Consider the following 24,043-nt stretch of genomic DNA (forward strand, 5'->3'; position numbering starts at 1 on the left):
CATCAGTTGGCAGCTTCCAGTGGGGTTTCTGTGATCCAACCCATCACACTCTCAACCTGTGGGCTGTCCCTTTGGCAGGAAGGCCAAAAGAAGGGGAAGAGGGGCAGGGATGGAAGTTGGCCGGTTTACTGTGGCTCAGTGAGGCAGTACTTTTTTGCGGCGTATGCCAACACAAGCTCCAGAATCTGAACTTTTGTTATACCAAACTTAATTCTCCAGCTCTTAAGACTGTTAAGAAATCCTTCAGTGTGTGAATAGAACTCAAACTGAGTATCTCCAGACAGCCTGACAACTCATAGCTGAACTATCATACATTTCAACAGGGTATAAACTCTGATACCCACTGTGGTTGTGGGCTGACCAAAGCGCACAAAGGGAGAAGAGAGGTATAGTCATATTATGAAGATCTGCACAATCTGCAAGTGGCATTTCATTTTAGTTTTTCAGGTGAGACTGAGACCATCTCTTCCTCCTCCCGCCACAATTGCTCCCCTGGCCAGAAGGAAAGAAAAATTGCTGCCTAATCTCCCCCACCAAAAATTTGGACCTTCAAACTGTAGAATTGGCCAAAGCCAGAGGATGAGACTTGTGATCTCAGTAAGGGAACTTGTGTTTAGATAAATCTTTTCATTGCAATTTCATAGTGGAAAGCATTGTGACACAGACCGTTACACATTTTCAACTACTGTAATTCGCTAAAGGCCGTTAGCAATTTCCATCCTGATTATACTTGTCAGAAAGAACGAGTAATCAAAATCATAACATGTTACAGCTTAATGCTTTCTGGAGAACTCATGTGCACCTATCAATTAAATGAAAAGAAACGGACAGTTGAGACAACTTTGAACATATTACCCAAGGAGGATTTCATTAATTGGTAGCTTCCCCAAGAGAAACACTTTGCTTACATATCCAGTGGTTGCATTTCCACAAGAATATTCTGGTTTCTTTTTATAGTCCCAGATTATCTCATAAGTATCTTGACATGAACTAAACACGTAGGAAATGTAAACCACATCACAGCACATCTCACGTTAGCCTAGTTTTCCTGAATGCATGAGCTTTTTACATTTATGCAATTTGTCTTGCATTTGGACATCATTTGGATGGAGCGGAGCAGAGCAGGGCAGGGCTAGTCACCTAGAGAATAAATCTGCTGCTTTAAGGAAAGTCTCATTTGACAGAAGGCCCCAGAAGACCAATTGAGAGTTTTGACCTTACAACTTCGTTAATTGCAAAAGAGTGGCTCCTGAGGTTGCTGAATTACTCTCAATGTTCTTTGGAGTCATGCCCACTCCCCTGCAAACAGCTGCTGAGTTAGACCCAGAGTATATGACAAAACAAACAACAAGGAGCAGCTCTGTGGCTGATTTAGTTCAATACTGCTTTCAAACCAGTATTTTAAAAAGGCTGCAGCAGCAACTTCCCAAATGCTATAATATGTTAGTTCCCCTTGCGCATGGGAGGAGATCCCCAGACACATCTGCAAAGCCACCTCGTTGTCCCACTGCAAATCTCTCCAGCATGATGCCTACAACAATCTCGACATTGGCTAGGCAGCTGGTGTGATAAGACCACTGCCCATCAGACTGCTCACAGAACAGTCAGTGTTGTCTCATTGTTTCCTTCTGCTCCTGTCTGTCTATACCGGTCATCTCTTGTCTGTAAGCTCTTTCGGGCAGAGTCTGTTTGTACAATACCTAACAGAAGGGGGCCCAGGCCCATGCCTGGGGCTCCTAGGCACTACTGCAATAGCAATAAATAAGTAAACGAGTAATAGCTCAATGCCAAGTCAAGATGTTTCCAGCTGTTTTTTTTAAAAATCTCTTTTCCACACAAGAGCATTACCCATTTACAAGCAAATGAATCCTGCCTTAGTGCTACGATTTATGCAAAAGCTCACACTAACATACACTTGGAGCAGGAAAAAGCAGCCACTAGATGCTGGGTTTTCATGTCATTGGCATTTAGGTAGAACCTGACTTGAAATCTCTTCCACAAGTGCAGCATCTCACAAAGAAGTTTGGATACTGATTAAAACTACAATATATTGATGAAACCACAACAAGTCAGCAAGCAGGTGGGCTCCCAAGACAAGGAAATTGCTCTAAATGGTCTCCCTGAAGATTTGCTGATTAGCAAATATACAAAAATCTGAGACCATTTTCCCATGCTGAAAAAAAAATAAATTAAATTAAGGACTTGAATGCAGTACTTGGGGTGTGCTCTAGTGGTTCTTTCCCTGCCAGCCAGCCCTTACCTAAACTTCATGTTTGCTTACATCTCCTTAATAGGGAAATATTCTCAAACTCCCACATTGGTGAGAAGCTCCATAGTGGAGACACTAATGGATCCTCCCATGCCTAGGAAAGAGGTTATGTGTTGGTGGACTGAGAATCACTAATTCTCTTTGGTCCAAAATAATTGAATTTAATATTTTTTGGCACTTTGCAAAAGCCATTAACTTTGCAGAGGGGCTGGGGAAAGGATGAAGGAATGCTCCTGGATAGAAATGGAGAAGTTGTGGATGGGGAAAAACAGAGAAATAAAGGGCTTCTTCATCATGTATTGGCTGGCTGTGGTAAATTCTCTCCATTTCATTATTTAATGCTGACGGCTGGCAGAGATTATTTGTATATTAGTATTTACTGTTAGCTGGTGGTGGTGAAGTTTGATTGTTATTAGGGTGCACTTGGAGCTTCTGTGCAGCTTTTAAAAATGGTTAAATCTAAATAATTAGAAATAATTAAAAACACGTCTTATAACATGCAGGGTTTGCAGGACAGTGCAATGCCTGGTGCAGTTCTAAAAAAGCAGCAATCTTCCTAATATTTTTGTTTGCTTGTATACTACTATTCTATTGCTCCATTTCACTCCCCACCCCCAGCCTATGTCTTCTAGTAGATAGTTACAGTCAAACCTGCAGGGTTTTTTTGAGTCCAGATCTCTGCTAATGGCCCTGTTATTAAAATTAGTAGATTGTTTCTTAAATGAGGTGCAAATCTTGTTATGTACCCATTTTCATGTTCTTTTCCTAGGCTGAAGTGCACCTGGTTTTTCCCTCTTAAGAGTTAAATTTTTATCTAACAAAATATTTAGACAAAGACTGTGGACAGAACCTATAGTTTCATCCATGTTTAACAGTCTTTGATTTTTTTGACGAGATCAATTGAGTTTCTGTAAATCTACGAAAGAGAAGGCATTTGGGGAAGTAAGTAATCAATCACATTTCATAACAGGGCTACATATAATTAATGTTAAATATAAAGCCTCCTCACATCTAGTTCTGCTCTTATTTTTGCTTCTTTTACTATAGGAGTCACTTGAAACACTGCTGTTCACGTTCTTATTTGACATCAAAAGGTCCATCTCATTCATCACTGTATAAAAGCCATCTGTCTTTTCTGCGTCTTTCCAAGGAAACACTGCAGCAAAGTTTTAAGTATACAGACTAGAGAGGTCCTCATTATAGACAGCAGCATGAAACCTTTGTCAACAAAAGCAAACCCAGCTCCTCCACCTCTGAAAGAGAGACTTAGTTTTTTTTTACCTCCTGGATAGGGATAATTCCTAATGATGTGCTCAGCAGCTAAACTTCACAAGGCCTTATGACTATACACAAGAAAAATGAGAAATTTTTAAAGAGCCTCCTCACATTCTTCAAACACAGGTGTTCAGATTTGAAGAAGAAAATACGCTGGACTCCAGTGAAAGGCGTTTGAGCCTGCAGAGCCATGCACAGTTTGGGCACTGAAGATTCAATCTCCAAGCCAGACTCTAAGAGATTTAAAAATGGCTTCTTGTCTCTAAAAAGAGAGACAAATTTTACACTGGGGAAGGAACCACTTTATTGAAACAACAACAGTCTACTTTAAGAAATGTACAACTGATGCCAGATAAATCAAAGTTAAACCTAAATCATATCAGCCTGAAAGTCTGTACCTTTTCTACAATCTTCCTTGGTTTAGAAAGCTGCTTTTGGTATTTTGTTTATTGTGGGTTAGTGGTGGCATAATTAAAAGTTTGGAAATACAGAAAAAAACACCTTTCACTCTGCAGAGCAATTGAAGTGCTATCCCAATACAGAGGGTAAGTTCTGCACTATTAATCTCATGTTGGCACATTACATGTTGCAAGCAAAGGCTGTCTGCACAATGTAACATGCTTTGTCTCCTAATAGAAAGAGGTGCTTTCATTTTGATACCGAGAAAAAAAAATACGATTTGCCCAGATGTTGGGTACTGTCTGAGAATCATACCCAGGGCCAACTGAAGCCTGCACTTTATTTTACGTGGCCCCCCTAAAATAAAAACCAGATAGGGAATATGGTGCTGGTGCACTAAAATCCCACCTTTCCAGCAGGGTGAACTGCATGGAGTTAGAGTTCCTGCAAAAGGAAACAAACACTCTTCATGCAGAAGAGATGAAATGACAAGACTGTGGGGATGAAATCATGGCCCCCATTGAAGAGAATGACAAAATTCCCAATCAGGACAAATTTCATCCCAGGATTTTAAGCAGTGAGAACATGGGTTCAATCATAAACTCATCTCTGTTTCAAAGCACAACAGTTGACAATTCTGCTAATGTGCAAATCTAAGAAGGTCTCTGATATACATGAACAATCTATTTAATGAGATTTATAACACGACTTATCTGTTTCAGCAGTCTCTTACAAAAGTTAGGTTACTTCAGTTTGCATAAACCAAATGCAAATACAGGAAAAACATTAAACCCATTAAGACTCATAAAAGGGAAAGGATGTGAACCAAGTGACTTCCACAGAGGGATGTTTAAAAATTATAGGTTTGTGATCTTTAGACTCCTGCCTCTAAAGCCAATAAGGAATCTATTAAATCCCAATGGATTCAGGAACTGAAGTTTGTCTGCTGTGAATTCTGCAGTGCACCAGTAAAACAAATATTTGGATTGTACCTACAAGGGAAGAACAGCAAGTCAGATGTTTTAATCACAAAATATGCTCGACTGTCTACATCAAAATTACTTGGCAGAATGATTAAACACAAAGAAAATCTGACTATGGGGAAAAAACACAAGCTATGCATGAAAAATGAGATTACAGCATCAGAACTAAGGCCATTAGAAATATGCTGACCACAAAATCATTTTAATGTTCGCTGCAATAAGGTGTGTTTTACATTTCCCCGTTTCTTTTTGCATCGTGCATCATTAAACTGAATCAAGTCCAGAATTTACTTTACTATTTTCATTAGCCCTCACCTCCTTGTTTATACTCAGCACTCTGATTACCAGCATATTGAGGCTTTGGATCCCCAGTGCAAAGTCTGAGAATTTAACTTTGTCACTATAGACAGGATCACAGACATGTTTCTAGTTTTCCCGTTGTTCTTGGGTTGTGGCATAAAGCCTAAAAAAAGTCATCATGAGAGTCCTTGGGGGGAAAAGGTTATAAATGGAAGAGTGCTATTTTATGCTCTAGATTAACCCAGATGCTAAGGCTGTACAGATAGCGGCATGGGCTAGCAGTAGTCTAATTTCACCAAGAACTTTCAACCTACTCGGTAAAAGCCTAGGAAAGAGAAAATAACTCAAGAAATCATAGTGCGCTGTTATTCTGGACAACATGCTCACATCTTTCTGCACATGAAGGACAAACAGTGGATGATTAAAGAAAATGGAATTGCACCATGGGTCAGTTGGGTGAAGAAGCTTAGACAGGGGAAAAGGGCCTTAATTGCAAAAATATAGTAATCCAGGGCTGCATAATCCACTAAAAACAAAAGAGTGAAAAGAGGAAAGTTTCAGAAAATAATTTAACAGTTTTGCATGCCAACAGTTCCTGTAACTATGAGCAACAGTAAAATCTGTTATTTCAGCAGCATCTTACACACTCTTAACAGAGAAGAGCTCAACATATTGTTTTGCTGTTAGAGTTAAACATCTGGTTGAGGAGGAGAGAAATATGAATAAGGAATTAAAAATAGTGTCGTCAGCGTGTTACTCTCCTGTGCACTATGTTACACAATTCTGAACTGTGGAAAGCCCGACTGAACTGGGAGGCCCTCATTTGCAAAAAGAACAGCGCTCCCCACTCTCATCAACTTTGACTTCTGTAGATAAAAATCAATAATAAAAACACCCAAGACCACAGAGAGATTATTAAAATTTGTCTTATGCAGCTATAATAAAACCAAATGCTAGATAGTAGTAATGCAACTGCGGAATTTTAGACATCCCAAATAAACCTGTAAGCATCTTCTACCTCCCCAAAGAGGCGAAAGGAGACATGTAATTTCTACCCTATTAGTATCCCAACACAACATACATACCAATTCAGAGTCCAAAACAGCATATCATTTAAAATGTTAAGAAAGTACTTCAACTGGCTTCAGATTATAAAGACCCATGCTAAAAAAAAAAAAATCTGAAGAAAAATGTAAGTACACCTATTGAAGCTCACTTACACAAGTTACTTTCCGGTAAATCTGAGCAGCATTCTGGCATTCTGAGTAGGGGTATTCTGAGGTAGCCATTTCCAACATGCACATTCCAAAAGCATATACGTCAACTGATTCATCATAGTGTTCTTCGTACATTTCTGGAGCCATAAATTCTGGAGTACCTAGACACAAAGGGGAAGAATTTAAGTTAGACACAATCAGTAAATATGTTTCACTGCAGTTTTTTCCTGATCTATAAAAACAGACATTTCAGCTGTGTCTGTGTAAATGCAAGATTATTTTACAATAACGAGGTTAACTCCCCCTCAAACAAAAAAACAACCCCACATATAACTGCCCCTACCCTCATCAGTAATGTTGTGAGAAATGCAGGCGTGTGTAAGAATTCCGGAAGTGAATAGCAAATCCTGAAGTGAAACACTGTGACGTTGCTTCATAATGTTTTATGGAAATATGCTTATAAGCGTAAATATAATGTAACTGGAATATGCTTTATGCAAAAGATCTTTTGTAAGGTATCAATACAAAGCTTCTGATCTACGGAGTGTGTTCATCCCATTTGTTTGCATGTATTATTTCTATGTCTGGAGTTAGGAGAATAAGATATAAACTTGTATTACTGATGTAAACATATTAAATGGAAGCCATTGAGGGTGCTTCAGAATCAATGACCCGCAAATGGCTCTGTTTACTTGCAAAGCTTCCTGGGTTCATGTGGGCCAGCCCTAGAAGAATGAAGATTAGGAGTCTCACATGTCACCTGATACTGAAATCCATCTTAAATCTGGTACTTTTCCATTTAGAAGGATGGGTGGGGACCCAGAGAGACAAAGGATTCCCACCTTGTGCCAAACCTATAAAAGGGCATGGAGCAGGACAAAGGGGCCCCAGTCATGAGAAAGCCCCTGCTTTTCACCTAAGATGCCTGCTGGAACTAACAAGGATTGTACTGGGGAAAGGACTGAGTCCAGACTAGGAAGGAGTCTAGTCTGTGAAAGAAGCTTATTGGAACATCTCTTACGGTGAGATTTACCCGTAATCAGTTTCTTAATGTATTAGGCTTAGACATGTGTGTTTTTGTTTTATTTTGCTTGGTAACTTACTTGGTTCTCCCTATTACTTGAAACCATTTAAATCCTACTTTTCATACTTAATAAAATCACTTTTATTAGTAAACCCAAAGTAAGCGATTAATACCTGGGGGAGCAAACAGCTGTGCATCTCTTTATAGAGGGCAGACAATTTATGAGTTTAGCCTGTATAAGCTTTATACAGAGTAAAACAGATTTATTTGGGGTTTGGATCTCATTGGGAGCTGGATGTCTGGGTGTTGGAGATAGGTGATCTGCTGAGCGGTTTTTGGTTAAAGCCTGCAGCTTTGGGGGCGTGGACCAGACCTGGGTCTGTGTTGCAGCAGGCTAGCATGTCTGGCTCAGCAAGACAGGGTTCTGGAGTCCCAAGCTGGCAGAGAAAACAGGCTTGGAGGTTAGCTCAGCACATCAGGTGACTGTCCCAAGGGGGTCTCTGTGACCAAGCCTGTCACAAACACAGTATAGGGCTTAGAAATAAACTGAAGGTTTCATAAAAAAATCATTATGGGACATGGGGAGAGAGAGAGAAGGAAAAGGGACAGAGAAAGACACAAGAAACTTCAAGTTTGGTTTAGATGATTTACAGATTGTTTCCAGCAATACAAGAGGTAATTACTTAGCAAGTTGCACTTTTGGTGGGATGTGTGGTAGTCCAAGTTCTTATATGAAGGCATGTATGAAGAACACGAGCATTAAGACTGATTTTCCCATCACTGAAGTGAATAGAAACCAACAGAACTACTCAGAGTAAGGTCCTTCTCAGTGGGGGGTAGGGTGGCAGAAATTGGACACACTGTGATAAACCTGAAATAAAACTCCATTTTTACTCCATCATAACTGGAACCAGCAACTCATTACAAATCGCTACCTAAAATCCCTTCAAAAGTTCCCTTTTCTATACAGCAAATCGAGAACAAAGTAGTAGTAATGACATCACTGCTAACTGAGTAACTCCTACGCTGAGCGCCAAGACTCGGAAATCAGTCACAACAGTTGTTTAACTCTTGTCAAAGAGTCTCTGAAAAACAATTACTTCAAACAGTGAGGTTTACAGAGCTGAACTGATACCTTTAGCACTGGTGGTTGCTTCAAACAATTTATTCAAGGAACTGGATCTAGTCATGGAATGGTTTATGCTTGGATGGTGGGAGTCTATACCTAAAATATCATGTTCTTATCAAATGAATGCCAGGAAAGATGCAAGAGGAGTGAATAAGGCAGTGCTTAAGCTGAAAATGAATTATCTAGATCTCATCACAGATCTTAAAGGAAGAAAGAGTATTTTCCACCAGCTAGGATATCAATCAGAAGGTGCAAAAAGGGATATTTGTTTTCTCTAGCTGTATTAACCTGAGAGTATAAGAAAAGTAATGATTTTGGTTTCTGAAGGACTCCTAGGGGCCCATGTCATTCCCTAGTCTTCAACAAAAGCATGGACTATGGGTTAGTAACCAAACTCACTTCCTTCCTGGGATTTGGCTTAATTGGTATTTCAGGCCAGGTCTACGCTAGAAACTTTTGCCAGTACAGTAACTCCTCGCTTAACCTTATAGTTATGTTCTTGAAAAAAATGCGACTTTTAAGTGAAACAATGTTAAGCAAATCCAATTTTCCCCATAAGAATTAACGTAAATGGGGGTGGGTGGTGGGTAGGGGGGTAGGTTCCATGGAAATGTTTTTCATCAGACAAAAAACTATATATATAGTTTACATATATACATAGTTTGTGTGTGTGTGTGTGTACACACACACAGAGTTAGAGTTATATACATGTACACATACAGTAAAAGTTTTAAACAAACAATTTAATATTGTACACAGCAATGACTGTGAAACTTGGTTGAGGTGGTGAAGTTAGAGGATGGAAGAGGGTGGGATATTTCCCAGGGAATGCCTTACTGCTAAATGATGAACTGGCACTTGGCGGAGCCCTCAAGGGTTAACACATTGTTAATGTAGCCTCACATTCTACAAGGCAGCATGAATGGAGGAAGGAGAAACAGCATGGCAGACACAGACAGAGACATACACTCTGTGTGCGTGGGAGAGAGAGAGAGAGAGAGATGTGCACTGCCTCTAAGTTTGCTGACCCTGATCTTTTTAAAGGCAATGTACTTAGAGTGGGAAGTTGAGACAGCAGCTGCGGCCAGCAAGCTCTCTCCGTCCTGCGCCCTGTCCTGTCCCCACCCTGCTCTACATGGAGAAGGGGTAAGCGGGGGGCAGGAGTAGGAGGGAAGGGGACACCCTGACATTAGCCCGCCTCTTCCCCCCTCTCCTGCACAGCAAGCAGGAGGATCCAGGGAGCAGCTCAAAGGCAGGGGGCAGGAGCAGCACATGGCAGTGGGGGGAGGGACAGCTGAACTGCTGGCAATTGGTAGCCTGCTGGGTGTCTGCCACACAGGGAACTTAGGGGAGTGAGGAGCTGATGGGGGGCTGCTGGTCCACCCTGGTTCCAAGCCCCACCTGCTAGCTGCAACAGGCTGCTCTTTCTGCAAGCAGGCAGCTGCCAAACAATGATATAAGGGAGTACTGCACAACTTCAAACGAGCATATTCCCTAATTGATCAGCAACAAAACAATGTAAACCGGGATGACTTTAAGTGAGGAGTTATTGTATAGCAATGTTGGTTAAGAGTATGATTTTTTTTTTCCTCTTTTTTAAGATTTCTATACTGGTAGAAAGCCTAAGGTAGATACAGTCATACCACTATAAAAGCGCTTTTGCTGGGGAACAGGTATCAACTGTATCAGTAAAAGCACTTTTGTGCATCTGCACTAGGAGGGGTTTACCAGGATATCTATACCCACAAACCTTTTCTGGTACAGACCTGGCCTAAGACACAAAATAAGCCTCAGCCTAATCTTCTCTCAGGTTTAATACTCCTAGGGCCTCTCTTGGGCCCTCCTCTGTTCTTGTTGCTACTGCCTCAAAGACACTCCCTTTATATCCTAGTTGGACCCACCTGTCAGCAAGACTCAGCTGTAATTACCCTGAATCTTGATATAGAATGTTAATACCTTGGTTTAGGGTGACTTGACAGAAGAGTGCTGCATTCTGATACTGGGCCTTTATCTGCCACCTGTGACAGAACCTTACATTGCAACTACAAAATGGTTCATGGCTGTGTCAGATGTGGACTATGCTCTACAGACCCGCTACATTGCCACTGAATCCTATGCAGCCTAGAACAAAGAGAAACTGGTGAATTATGCAGGATTTAAAATAACTTGGTCACCAACCTGAGGAGGGAGCAATCTAAAAAGCAGGAGATACTATAGCAGCATCCCAAACATATTGTCCAAGGGGTAAGAATCTCATTTGATCTGTGTATGAATTCATTTTTAACAAAATTAGATTCAAAAGGTTTTCTGTATGCTTAATAGTCCTTAAAAACAGGAATAACTATGGGCTCAGTATTCAGTGATTCTGTGAATGATCTGCCCAATGCAACTCAATCCATCGCTCTTTTTTGTAAGCACTTTTCTGAAGAGAATTACAAAAGATAGCCAAGTCTATAAAGGGGTTCTCTCAACTTCCATTAAGTCTTGCCTACTCTAGGATTTTTCCCAACAGTTTCCCCCCATACTACCATCACTGGAGCAGATAAGTTGCCAACAGATTCCAGTATTTTTGCTAATGTCTTGTCTAGATCCACTCTGAGCAAGTTTGATAGCTCAGTGGTATTAAAAAAAAAAAAAAAAAAAAAAAAAAAAAGCCTAGACTGCACTACTGGTATTAGTGGTGATAGTGAGGATGGAAAATTTTTGAATGGAAAACTTGCCTCCTAGAGTGGACAGAACCTTCAAATATCAAATTCTAGGGCCAGATTCTCAGCTGGTGTAAATCAGCATGGGTTAATTAAAATCAATGGACCTAGACAGATTTATATGAGCTGAGGAGCTGGCCACAAAATTTTAGCCACCTTAATCTCAATTATATCAGTCTAACACCTATATGCTTCTGTTACCAAAATATACCAGTATAAATAAAGGTATTCTTTTATTAAGCTTTAGGATGCAAAAGAATTACTTAAGCAATTACTTTTCAAAAGAGCATACTGTTTTGCTGACTGGGGAATAGGTGTTACCAGGATTAGTTTGCTATGATAAGATATTATCCACTCCTCCAGAAGCCTAAAAGCTTCTTTATGAATAGAAATTGAATTTTAGAGTATTTAAATACTGTAGCTGGAACATGAGCATTGCCATGATAACTTCGCTCATCTTTGCTACTTCATTTTCAATCACGTTCTAAAACTTTCACCTAGAAAGCTGAAATTTTCATAGTCTTAAGTCTCTGAAGGGTAAATTTGCTCGGGAAGTTTGAGAGAAAGGGGTTGAGCTGATTTAGAATTGAGGAAAAGGGGCATCTCACACACTTTCTCCACTCGAAGTGTTGCAACAACTTCATCTGTGCCAAAGTGGCTAGGGCTAAAAAGTTAACGTTTGGAAGGGAAATACTGCTCTTAGACCACTATTCAGGAAAGCACTAAAGCATGTGCTGAAATTCCACTGAAAATGGAGATAAAAATTGCTGTCTGGCCTAGGAGTGCTTCCTTGAATTGGGGCTTTCCTGAGGAGAAGGCCTTTGAACGTTCTGGTGAAAATTGGTTCGATTTTAAAGTGTTCTTAGGTTTCAGTAAAACAGCAGTCCCAGGACACACGGAGTACTTGGAGTATGTGGGGGAGGGGGGTTGGTGTTTTATTTTTAAGACACGTACCCACTCTAAAGTGAAAGACAGCTGCAGTGCAAGGGTGCTGCTAATGTAAGCCCACAGCAAATGAGTATGTCTCTGAAGGCAAAAATAAATGCTGAACTAGTGACTCATTTTTTTAGGATAAGAAATGAAAAGGACATACAGAATTAAGCTTTAGTCAATCATTACCTATACTGAGGATATGGTGAGATCATTTAAGAAGAAATAGGTAGGCCCTCAGCTGTTTTGATTTAGAAGAGAATTTACAATGCCATGGTAACATTTTCTAGACAGGACCACAGACTGAGGTTTTCCTAAGCAGTATAGCGGATTTAGCCACACACAGGCACCTTCATTTCTGCAGCCAAACTACAAGGATATAAACACTAAAATGAAACAAACAATGCTAATTTAGAACAGCTCACTACCAAAGCAGGACAAGAAGGGCAACAATGCAGAACAGAATGATTACCTATTACACTTTTGGCAAATGAAGCTCTTTTGAGGGTTGCCAGACCTAAGTCTCCTATTTTCACAGATCCAGTCGGTCCCGTAATAAAAATATTGTCACATTTTAGATCTCTGTGAATGATTGGTGGAGTTCTCGTGTGCAAAAACAGTAGACCTTTCAGGATTTGTCGGCACCAGCTACGAAGAACTTTTGGTTTCATCACTTTAAATCTTTTCAGATACCTGCCGCAAAAACACACAGAGAGCAATAAGCATAAAGAAAAAAGCGTTATTTAAAATTCTAAAGGTTTTACAATGGGCAGAACTATGACCTTGTTTTGAATATACCTTCCCCCCACACCACAAACAACTCAGAGACAGCATCATGGTGAAAGTCAATTGTGCTCTCTAAAGAAAGCACTGAGATTTCTTCTTTAGGGGGGGAGGATGTTAAGTATTGTATCATGCTTCCCTGGTACAAATACCACCAATATTCAGACGTATGGAAGTTTAATAGTAAAGCATTTCATTTTATGCAGGGATCTATGCTAGAACATAAACGTTTTATGTATTCAGATTAGCACAATATGGAAGTCTTTTGATCTCTGTACTGCAGACCTGCATTTATACCATTAGCCTAACACACACATCTTGACTATAGATATGGAGGGTATGTTTTGGAGGAACTCCAAACCTGCTTCTTGCACTTGCAGAGTAGCATTATGGAGATGTGCAGTGATGTGTATTACTCCCATCAGGGACAAAAATCTGTTCTGAAGTTTGTGCCAACTGCTTTATAATCAACTGAACACGTGTCAGTACCGTAAGTTATTAATTAGTGCTGTTTAGGAGATAACCTGGAGCAGCTCTTGCATCAAAAAATGAACTCCTCCAGCTAAAGAACTATTTTATTGCAGTTTTGTAATGCAAACCACAAATACCAACCACCACCCCCCAAAAGTAAACCAAAACAAGCAAACAAAACCACTACCAACAACAACCTGACAAATTCAGACAGAGCTTCATGTGCAGAATAGAAAACAAAGGCGAGAACTGCTGATCATTACATAACTGAAACAGTAGCTCAGGGGAAAAAGCAAAAGGTGCTGAAATTCTGCTTTCAAATCAACAGAGTTCGAACATGGGGACAAATGACTGAAGGGAGAGAACAGATCAGTTTTTTGGTCCTGAGATGTCTTTTTCCCCCAGAGTCTATAACCAGTATTTTTCTAAGAATTTCTGCAGCTATTCTGAGATGCGTCACCAGGAGCACAGTACTTACGTTTTTAGCGTTCCAGAGGTCATCAATTCAGTAACCAGCACTATACATTTTTTTCCTTTTACACAGGACTCCCAGAAGTCGTAAAATCTAACAATGTTTGGATGCTGAAGACCTTTCAACATTTCTGCTTCCTCCTTAAATCTCTGTCTCTCTACCTTTGTCAATTTTCTGTCCTGTAATCCAAAATAAGCATTAGTAGTATTGAATAAAACTTTTTTTTAAACTGTCTGTAAGTCATTTACTATGGTTTTGACTGTCTAGTTTTCTTTTACAATTGGGTCAAGCATAATTATTATAAAAACTACTTATATAAAAAATGAGTAATGTGGAGGAACAAGAACTTCACAGGGGCACTAGCCTCAAATTTAGTTCTTGCCATCATTAAGTTGTGTCTCTGAGCTGAGCTGAAGGACAAGTAGCCCTCTATCCAAGAAGTGTCTGTACTATGCAACATAAGAGCCTTTGATTTCCATTTTCACTTTCTGAGGCATCAATAAAATCCCACAACTGAACCATGTCAATGGTTTGGTGCATTCACATATAGCTAAACAATTTCATTAGATTTAGTTTTGAACCATGTTTGGTCTTGAAAGTAGTTAACTGGAAAGACTGAAAAAACAAACACAGGGCCTGATTTTCAGGTGTGCTGAGTACCCCACAATGCCTGTGGACGTCATTTACAATTGAGGATGCTCAACACTTTAACAGATCAGGCCTGTAAGCTGCACGTTATTGAATAAAGGGTAAGCTCCTCCTTATGTGGATGGCCTTTTACATTGCTATGGAAACAATCTAGACAATGCCACCTCAAAAAAGAATGTGCCAATTTTTCTGCTCGTTTACAATTCTGCCTGTTCTTCCAAGCTATTTTACACTAAATTCGACCCCCAAAAGATTTAAAAATTGACTGTGCACCTTTGTCTTCTCTAGGATGTAAAAAGGCATCCTGAAAATGTTTCTTGCCTGCTTTTAAGATCAGAAATATCGGGAATGACAAATTCCATCTTCCTGGTTTTCCTGGAGAATCTCTATAAGGTCTCAGGGATATTTAAACTCTTGCATCTTAATTGAAAAGGCAAGGGTGTTTAATCATTAGGAAATGTGTAGACCCTGAAGATAAACAGGTGCAAGAGTTTAAAGGAATGACTTAAAATCTTTTTCTTTTGACTGTCCCCCTCTTGGAATGGTGTCAATCCACTAGTTCTTCACTCAACCTTCCAGCTTCCACAGAGTATAAGTATAATGAAAAAAGGTTTTAAAGAAAAATCTGTTGGGGAAAAATAAACTCCTGCAGCCTCAGAGGCAGATGGGCTTTGGCTGGATTGGCAGGGGAAGATGGCTGTGGCTCCTTTAGGGATACCAATCTCCCCCCCCACCTCCCATTGCAGGAGTCCAGCTCCCTCATGAGTCTTGGGATATGGATAGCTGGCAGGGGGGGAGGGGAAGAGACGGGAGGGAAGAGGAGAAGCATCATCCTACCTGATTGGCCAGTTGGTGAAGGGAACCCATCGGCACACATGCACCCAAGGGTCAGTCACAGAAACCCTTAAAAATCCCTCAAGCCTTCTTCATAAATCATAGAAAAGCCACAAGCGTAAATATCTACTCTCATTAGGCGCATCCATTTAATACCGTATGATAACCTGTGGTCAATCTCTCTCCCAAGGACAGTAAAGCAGATTAAGATCACTCCAGTCCACTGCCCTAGAAATAAAGCTCCTTAGCGCTTTAAAAGGCAGAGCTGTGTCTTACTGACCAAACTCAGAGCTAACAAATCACTTGGAACAAATGCATTTATCAGGTCCAAAATTTTCAAACTCAGATATTTTACTTTTCTCAGCTGCCTTAGAGGGATGTAGATAATAATAACCACTTAGCAAATTAAATTGTCACTTGGCTTATTTTTAACTGAGACTCTGAAGGAGATAATGCTATCGCCATATTGATACAGTCTCCCTGCATCTGCAGTGAAAAGAATTCCACATGGTAATAAGAATTCTCATGGCTGGAGACAAACTGGCTTATGTTGGTAGAGATTTTTCAGAAAATCCAGGCCGAAACTTGATACATGTTTTAACTCATATTTATCGCCTTAGAGGGAAGAAAGTCTACCCTTGAGAGGAGTTTGGGGGGGAAGGAGGCGATATTTAAGTTTTCCAAGGAGTGCTAGATGTGCCAGCTTTGCTGCTAAGCAGCAGCTTCAGTTCTTTCTACATTTTACTGAGCAGCATCAATGTTACTACTCATACTAAGGTTGCCCGGGGCAACGGTAACAATCTTCTCCATCTAAGCAGCTGCTTGCCTCACTGGGGGCAGATTCCTTATTAGGAGGCAAAGCTTGCAGCAATTCACTGGCAGCCGTTCTACCAGTCACAGGTGGACATCTACCGCAGTAACTACAATTGGCAGGAACGAGTCACCACTGCTGCTGTTCTCTAGCAAACCACTTTCAAGAAAGCTAAAAAATGGTGCCCAATGAGCCTGCACTGAGGAGTCTGACAACTGCTTTCAACCCCATCGGTCCTTCCCTGCTGCTGAGTCTCCTTCATAGGCAGCAGGTTATATACATTTGCGGTGCCCAAGCAGCAGGAATATTCAGGACTGGGGGCCCTGCTCCAGCAATATTTGGAGCTGGGTCTCTCCCCCGGCCCTGCCTGGATCGGGCCCCGACCCCTGCGGGTCACCCCCCTCCCCCGCGCTGCTGCGTCTCTGCCTGGAGCGGGTCCTGGCCTCCACCTGCCACCCCTCCCCCTGCATGTCCCTCCCGCTGAGTCCCTGCCTGCTCCTGCTGCCAGAGTGGAACGACTCCCGGCAGAACTGCTGTCTGCTGCTCCAGGATCCTAGTGCCTGCCATCTACTAATGGCAGGGCAGGCTGCCCTTACGCTGCCCTTCTGCCCTAGCCCTGAGCCCTTCCAATGCTCCAAATCCCTCATTCCCAGCCCCAACCCTCATCCCTTCACACCCTGATCCTCTGCCCCAGCCCTGATCCTCCCCGCAGCATGAACCCCTCATCCTCAGTCCCACAGCCCTCATCCCACAGCCCAACCCTCTTCCCTAGCCCTGAGCCCCCCCACATCATGAAACCCTCATCCTCAGCCCCACAACCTTCACCTCTGCACTCCCTCCTATCCCCAAACTCCCTCCCAGAGTGTGCACCACTTCCCCCTTCCTACACCCTCACCCCCAGCCGAGAGCCTGCACCCAAACTCCATCCCAAAGCCTGCACCCCTCACCTCCTCCTGCACACCCACCCCCTGCCTCAGCCTGGAGCCTGCACCCAGCACCAAAACTCCCTCCTAGATCCTGCATCCCTCACCCCTTCCTACACCCCCACCCCCAGCCCAGAGCCTGCACCCAAACTCCATCCTAAAGCCTGCACCGCTCACCTCCTCCTGCACATCCACCCCCTGCCCTAGCACGGAGTCTGCACCCAGCACCCAAACTCCATCCCAAAGCACCTCTCCTGCACCCTAATCCCCAGCCCAGGACCTGCACTCCAGACCTCCCCCTCGAAACCCCGCCCAGAGCCTTAGGCAGGTGGGGGCGGGTTCTGGGCACCACCAAAATTTCTACAAACTTGCCACTCATGGTTTCCTTTTAATTTAAGCCCTGTAGAATAAATCAGACACACTCCAATTAAAGAGAAGGAGAAATTTCCTGTGAGAGTCGGGAAAAGCATACCGGGGGCGGGGAGGGGAGGGAGTCAAGGCAGGAGCAGGAAAGAGGACAACAATAAAGTGGGCAATTTTACAAAACATTCTAAATTTAAAAAAAAAAAAAAAAGATATCACAGTGCTCTTTGATGCTAACTTTTAGGTGTCTGAGCATCTTGGGGAATTTTCCACCCCTAGTTCATGAGTAACTTTAAAGGTGTTAAGCGAACATACAATAGGCAAATTATATTCTATATCCCTGGCTGCAGATTATGTACCCAAGTGCACTGCGACTGAAGACTCAAAAGTATCCAGGAATGGATGACGACAAAAACACACACACACATTTTGGATCGGACAACAGAACCTGCCGCCTCCTCCTCCCCTTCAAACCATCTTCATATTTCATACCCACTTCTTTAAAGAACATATTTTTAAATCAAAAGAATACCTATAAATAAGTTCTGAAGAGCAGCAACACAGTTTCTGCTGCTTACAGGATGAATATCAGCCTCAGAAGAGAGCCAGTGCCAATTGCCAATACTTGAACGATGAGCGTAGGGATAAGTAAAGTATGTTCCAGGTCTGGGTCAACCAGTCCCACGGTGAAAACTTCAAAAGAGTCAAACTGATATTGTGTACAGTCTTTGTAACAGTTTATAACCAAGCTGCACACATTCCATCAGGCTCAACCTGACCCACAAATTGTTGGCCAAAGCATAGGCTCTTTTTAGGAGGGCTTAAAAATTAATCTGTTTTCTGCTTTGAGGCAGGAAAAAACCTATCCTGGTTGCTGTTTTAATTACACAACTCACTCAACGTTCATTTGGAAACCAAAAATCTTTACTAAGGTTGTGAGCACATATTCTCAGACTATATAATGCACACAAGGCAAAAGTTTAAGATGAAGATAAAGTCATATGTTAGGATGCCAGGAGAGCCTTTGCTGAGGTGACACCAGAGCAAACCAATTCCACAAAATAAGTGTTTGGAAATCACAAAAGCTAACGGAACCCTGGAATATCATGCCTAAGGTATCCCAAGTTGGTCGCCCAAAATCAGGGGGAATTTATGACAATTTGGGTGTAAAGTGACGAAGCCAGGGTTAGCCAATGAGTTTGTTACAGTCTATTCCTACCAAAGAGCCTCACATTTAATGACTATGCAGCACTTCCTCCCAGACTGCAATCCTGTCTTTAGGGGAACCCTCTGCCCAGCGCACTGCCCAAGTTGGTGGGCAGAATGCTGAGCAGACAGGCAAGGGGATAATCCTTCTCCCCAAATCACGGATCAGCCTCAGAGTTACTCTGCAGTCACTACTTCAGCTCAATAGCAGCAATGGCCTCAGCAGGTCCTTACAAAGTGCCCCTTTAACCACAAGGTAAGGATCAGTCTCACCCTTCCTCTGCCCCTGGACACCATTGCACAAGGGGTGCATGACCACACCATACTACCAGCCTCTCATTGCACCCCAGTTCATCTTCCAAAGAGATCCGCTGCAGACCACAACCGGATGTGCCCCTCAATTTCCCCTTTGCTTCATTTTATTCAAATTCCTTCTCCTCCTCCTCACTTCTTTAGCATCAGCTGCCACAGTCACTGTACTGACAAGGGACTGTGCTGTGGAGAGACAAGCAGCTGTCTGCCAGTCCGCGCTTACCAAACAAAACAAAAGAGTCATTCCGAGTTAACATACAAGCTCACTGCTTAGTCTATTTTCACTTTATTGGTTTTATCCTATAGATTTGCACTGTGAGTTTCCACAAAATCGTGAGACTCAAAAATACTTTGAAAAAGTGTTAACAGTGTGAATTGGGAGACACTGATATGATTTTGCAGATGACTACACACTTCATCTCCTTATAAGGTGCCCGAGCGTCTTGGCTCCTTTGAATCTCACTTTACTGGGACAGAAAATCTTGGCTCTGCAGGACAGATGTTTAAAATAATTGAAAGCCTCTCAACACTCCTGCATAGCACCAATGTTTCTGAAATAACTGTAACCATCAAAAGTTCAAAGCTATTGCATAGCGTAAACCTTGGTTCAACATTTCTAGACAAAATTTAAACAGAACCAACAAAGCAAAATGATGTAAGAGAGCTGCTCACTGTCGATTTGTTTTAAAAAGGACTTGGCTAGCTTCTTCTCTTTCATAGGCTATAAAGAATGCCTTAAAGGAGAGGCATTTCGTCCATATTTATCAGCAAATTCTTTTAAATGTAAACTTTAAATGATTCAGACAGGGCCGGTGCAACCATTCAGGCGACCGCGCTAGTATTTGGGGGGCGCCATTTTCTTTGGCAGCGACCACAGCGGCCGGATCTTCGGCCGCCCCGGTCTCTGCCGGCATTTAGACAGAGGGAGCTGGGGCAGGGGAGCATGGGGAGGGCCACCTGCAGCAAGTAAGTGGGGGGGGCATGCAGGGGAACTCCCCACTCCAGCTCACCCCTGCCCTGCAGCCACGGCGTGCTCTGGGAGGAGGCGGGGCAGAGGTGAGCTGCTTCAATTTTCCTGCCTCCCAGGCTTGTGGCGCCAATCAGCTTAGGCGCCGCAAGCCTCGGAGGCGGGAGAAGTGAAGCAGTGATGGCATGCTCAGGGCGCTCGTGCGTGGAGCAGGGGTGAGCTGGGGTGGGGAGGGAGGGAGGGCGCAAGGTGGAAGTTTCGCCTACGGCGTGAAACATCCTTGCACCGGCCCTGGATTCAGAGTAGAATTTGTTTACATGATCAGAGCTCCAGTGTCACAGCAAGAGCAGACATAAGACAAATTTTCTGTTTTCTGAAGGACAGTACGTTTTCCTGCACATATAATATAAGACATTTCTGTTTTAAAATAAATCCTAAATGCACCATCTTGAAACAAGTTTGCTGTGTTTTAATATATCCACCATGACTCCAAGACCACAACTGGTAATTGCACTGAAGACACTCAGCCTTATAAAACACAAGGCAAAAGAAAAATTTATACTTTCAGCAGACATGTCGATGGAAACAAATACAAAATTCTATGGTACAGGATGATTTAAGACATCTTTGCAAGCGACGTCACAATAATCCATAACCATCTACCCTACCCTGTGTTCACAATTTGTACTAATTTTAAATTATACGTTTTTATTATTACTCTAGTTTGCTGCTGCTAAGTATTTATGGAGTGCCACTACAGCAGTAAGCCATGACATGGTGTGCATAGTAGGCTATTAGAATCTCTCAGGTGCAGTGTCTACAATCAATCTCTTAGCCATGATACAAAAGTCTACACAATCTAGTGTGGTTTACTGCTAATAGAGTATGCTCATAAATTTTACATTTCTTTTAAGCAAACTGTTTTGGAGTTATGCAATGTATCCTTCCGCTATGAAAGATAGTTCCTAGCAGGCAGAAAATAAAAATTAGAAAGGAAAAGTTATGAATACCTTTGTCCCTATTCATTTTTCCATTCCTTTTTTTTCCCCTCTTCCCTTGAATTCTGAATATACCAAATGCATTTACACTGGCAAGGTATACAACTCAACAAGTGATAGTTATTTACATTTCTGATAAAATACCCAAATTATTATTTTATTTCTCATATTGCACTTGCCAGAGTATGCGCTATTTCAGAGAAGGTTATCAGGGAGTTAGACAAAATGATGTTTGAGGTAGGAAGCAAAATTAAATTGCATTTCCTGTTTGTAAATTGGATTTGTGAATGTCAGTCACTCATCTGGAACACACAAGTTACTCTCTGCTCCTCCCAGACAATCATGCTGGCTAATCTAATAACTTTCACAACAATCAGGCTCCCTGTTTGCCAACATAATGTTCACTGTCACTAAATTTCCCAGTGCTGAACACTGGCTATGGTTGGAATTAGTACCAAAACCTCATTAACAAAATTAAAGGACAGTCTGAGCCTTATATATTAGATTTCTCAGAATGACACCCCAATTAACAGTAGGAAACCTGTTTTGCTAACATCTCCTCCATCTGGAACACACAAGCTCTGACTAAAGTCCTCACACGTCATACAGGAACAGGAGAGAGCTTTATTCTGAGCCTTTGGAAACTGTCCAAAGATTATCCAACAGTGAAATTGAGTTCCTATCTGTATCTGTCTAATACTTATCCTAGAACATGAATATGATCATAAGAATTCTGTATATATTAAAGCACTTTATAAACAAGAGGGCATATTATCCACTTTTTACAGGTGGGAAAACTGCCACAGAAAGTTTAAGTGACTTGCCCAAGATCATTGTGAGTCATTGACAGATTTGGAAAAAAACTACAGGTCTCCAATTTATACTCACTGTAACTCTTATCCAGTGGAGTGGACTGAAGGTAAACAAAAGATCTAAATAACTTATCCAAAATATTTACTTTAGCTTAGTTCCAGTTTAATAATGCTATGTATCCATTTAAGAACTACCACTCATCATATCAAACATACGGTAATTATAATAGTTGTGTTTCAAAGTAGAAAGATGTGGTGTTTCAGCACAAGAACCTGGAGATGCACTGAAATACTCCTGCACAATGTATTTTGAGTGAAATTTTAATTAAAAATAGCTACTATGACAACTTGAAGAGTTGTGCTAACTTAGGACAAACTAAAGACAACCTCGCTAGTGACTGAACTCAGGCTGTGATGCAGATGCTGTTATTTAAACAATTAACTATAAAGTTCTCCTAAGAAACTAAAACAGAACATTCAAAATATTCTTCTCAGTCTTAAGATGTAACCATGGCTCAAGCAGCATTTAATCACCTGTTAAGTACCATCAATTTGTATGACATCTAAGCATTTGGCAGCCGTGTCATGCCTGCCCGTACAGTAGGAAAGACTCCTTGTTAGCTATTCTTAGACCAAACGGATATTCACTGACCTGGAAGCCACAAGTTCTGGTCTCCTCAGAAACTGAGTGTTAATATTTCTATATAATTCACAATCCTTAATAACCAAGGCCTCATACCCCTACCTTAAGAGATAGGCAAGTAACCTTCACCCATTTTCCAAATAAAGTAACAGAGGTTGCATAAGGTCACATCAGGCAGGGCAGGGATAAGAAGTCGGCTATCTAATATGACAGATGCAAGTTTCAGTCACAGTGCCTTTTAGAATGAATGTGCCAAATCCATATGCCTTCTGTAACCACTGCTCTGACCTGTAGACCACACGCTGCTCCCAGAGCCACGAAGAGAACCCAGGAAACCCAATTCCAACCATTGTCTCTCAACCAGTTGCATCACGCACTGGCCAAATGTCTGTCACATCTTTTAAGCGCTAGTTCAGCTACAGAACAACAATCCACTTGTGCTACTGGTTGATTCTTAGAACTAGATGAAAACTGGAATTTCCATCCCACAGAAATTCTGATATTTTGACATTTTTTTATGCAAAATACCTAATTTTTTTTATGGAACAAAGTTCCAAAAAGTATCAGTTTGGAGATGTTGAACATTTTGTTTCAAAACATTCAACTTTATCTGCCTCAGATACTGCAGTGGCTTAAGGGAAATGTAGTTCAGGTGCCTGCCTCATGTTCTCATTCTTTGGCCAGACTGATGTGATGAACGGCAGTCATGTGATTTCTACAATACCCCATGCAGCTTGGTCAGAAGGGAGACTGCGGTACATCAAGGGAGATATAAACCAGCCAAGGAGCCCAGCCCACAGGAGAGAACTGGGGCGTAAAGCACCCAAACTACAACTCTCATGAGCTACTGCTGCATCCTAGCTAGATACAATTTAATGTTGAACTATCTCAAAACAAAATGTTTCAGTTCAGTTCAACAAGTCAAAGTATTTCAGTGAGGGCTGAATCAACCTGAAACTAAATATTTTGTTTTGATTTTCCTGACAAAATAAAAAAATAAAAAATTAGAAAAATCAAAAAAATTTCAATTTTGTGGAATTTCCATCTAAAAATTCCAAACTAGCTCCATTGCTGCTATATCTGAAATGGTAGAGATCTGTGGTCTGGAACTGCAGGGCTTGGGTTCCAACCCTGCTAACTATCTACACGGTGGAACCCCTTCCCCCAACCCCAATTAAAAGCTGAGTAAAGTTCTCAAAAGTTCCTAAGTGACATGCATCTGACGAAGTGGGTATTTACCCACAAAAGCTTATGCTCCAATAAGTCTGTTAGTCTATAAGGTGCCACAGGACTCTGTCGCTTTTTACAGATCCAGACTAACATGGCTACCCCTCTGACAAGTGACTTAGGTATTTTTAAAATTTTTTTACCCCATATATTTACACACGGAAATGTAAAGTACTTGACTTGACTTCTGTAATTTTATAAGATTCCCCCTCTTTAGTGGGAAGACCCAGGAATTATAATTACTTACATGATTTTATATTGAAAAACATTTAAAAGTGAATTTGGATGTAACTAAATTTTATTCTTGTTTGTATTTAAGGGTATGTCTATACTGCCCATGTT

General features: G+C 41.5%; 1 protein-coding gene across 12 annotated transcripts in view; it reads right to left on the reverse strand.

Annotated features, from left to right (window-relative positions):
* Positions 1-24,043, reverse strand: part of WNK2 (WNK lysine deficient protein kinase 2) — a 189,560-nt gene that overhangs the window by 108,501 nt on the left and 57,016 nt on the right. For all 12 annotated transcript variants that reach the window (XM_030568138.1, XM_030568137.1, XM_030568136.1 and 9 more), the window contains 3 exons: positions 13,964-14,136; positions 12,704-12,924; positions 6,447-6,604 (listed from right to left, as the gene is read on the reverse strand). In XM_030568138.1, the coding sequence (XP_030423998.1) occupies positions 6,447-6,604; positions 12,704-12,924; positions 13,964-14,136 (552 nt within the window). The remainder of the gene's footprint in view (positions 1-6,446; positions 6,605-12,703; positions 12,925-13,963; positions 14,137-24,043) is intronic.

The sequence above is a fragment of the Gopherus evgoodei genome, chromosome 7 (genome assembly GCF_007399415.2).
Source record: "Gopherus evgoodei ecotype Sinaloan lineage chromosome 7, rGopEvg1_v1.p, whole genome shotgun sequence".
In the NCBI taxonomy this organism is placed as follows: domain Eukaryota; kingdom Metazoa; phylum Chordata; order Testudines; family Testudinidae; genus Gopherus; species Gopherus evgoodei.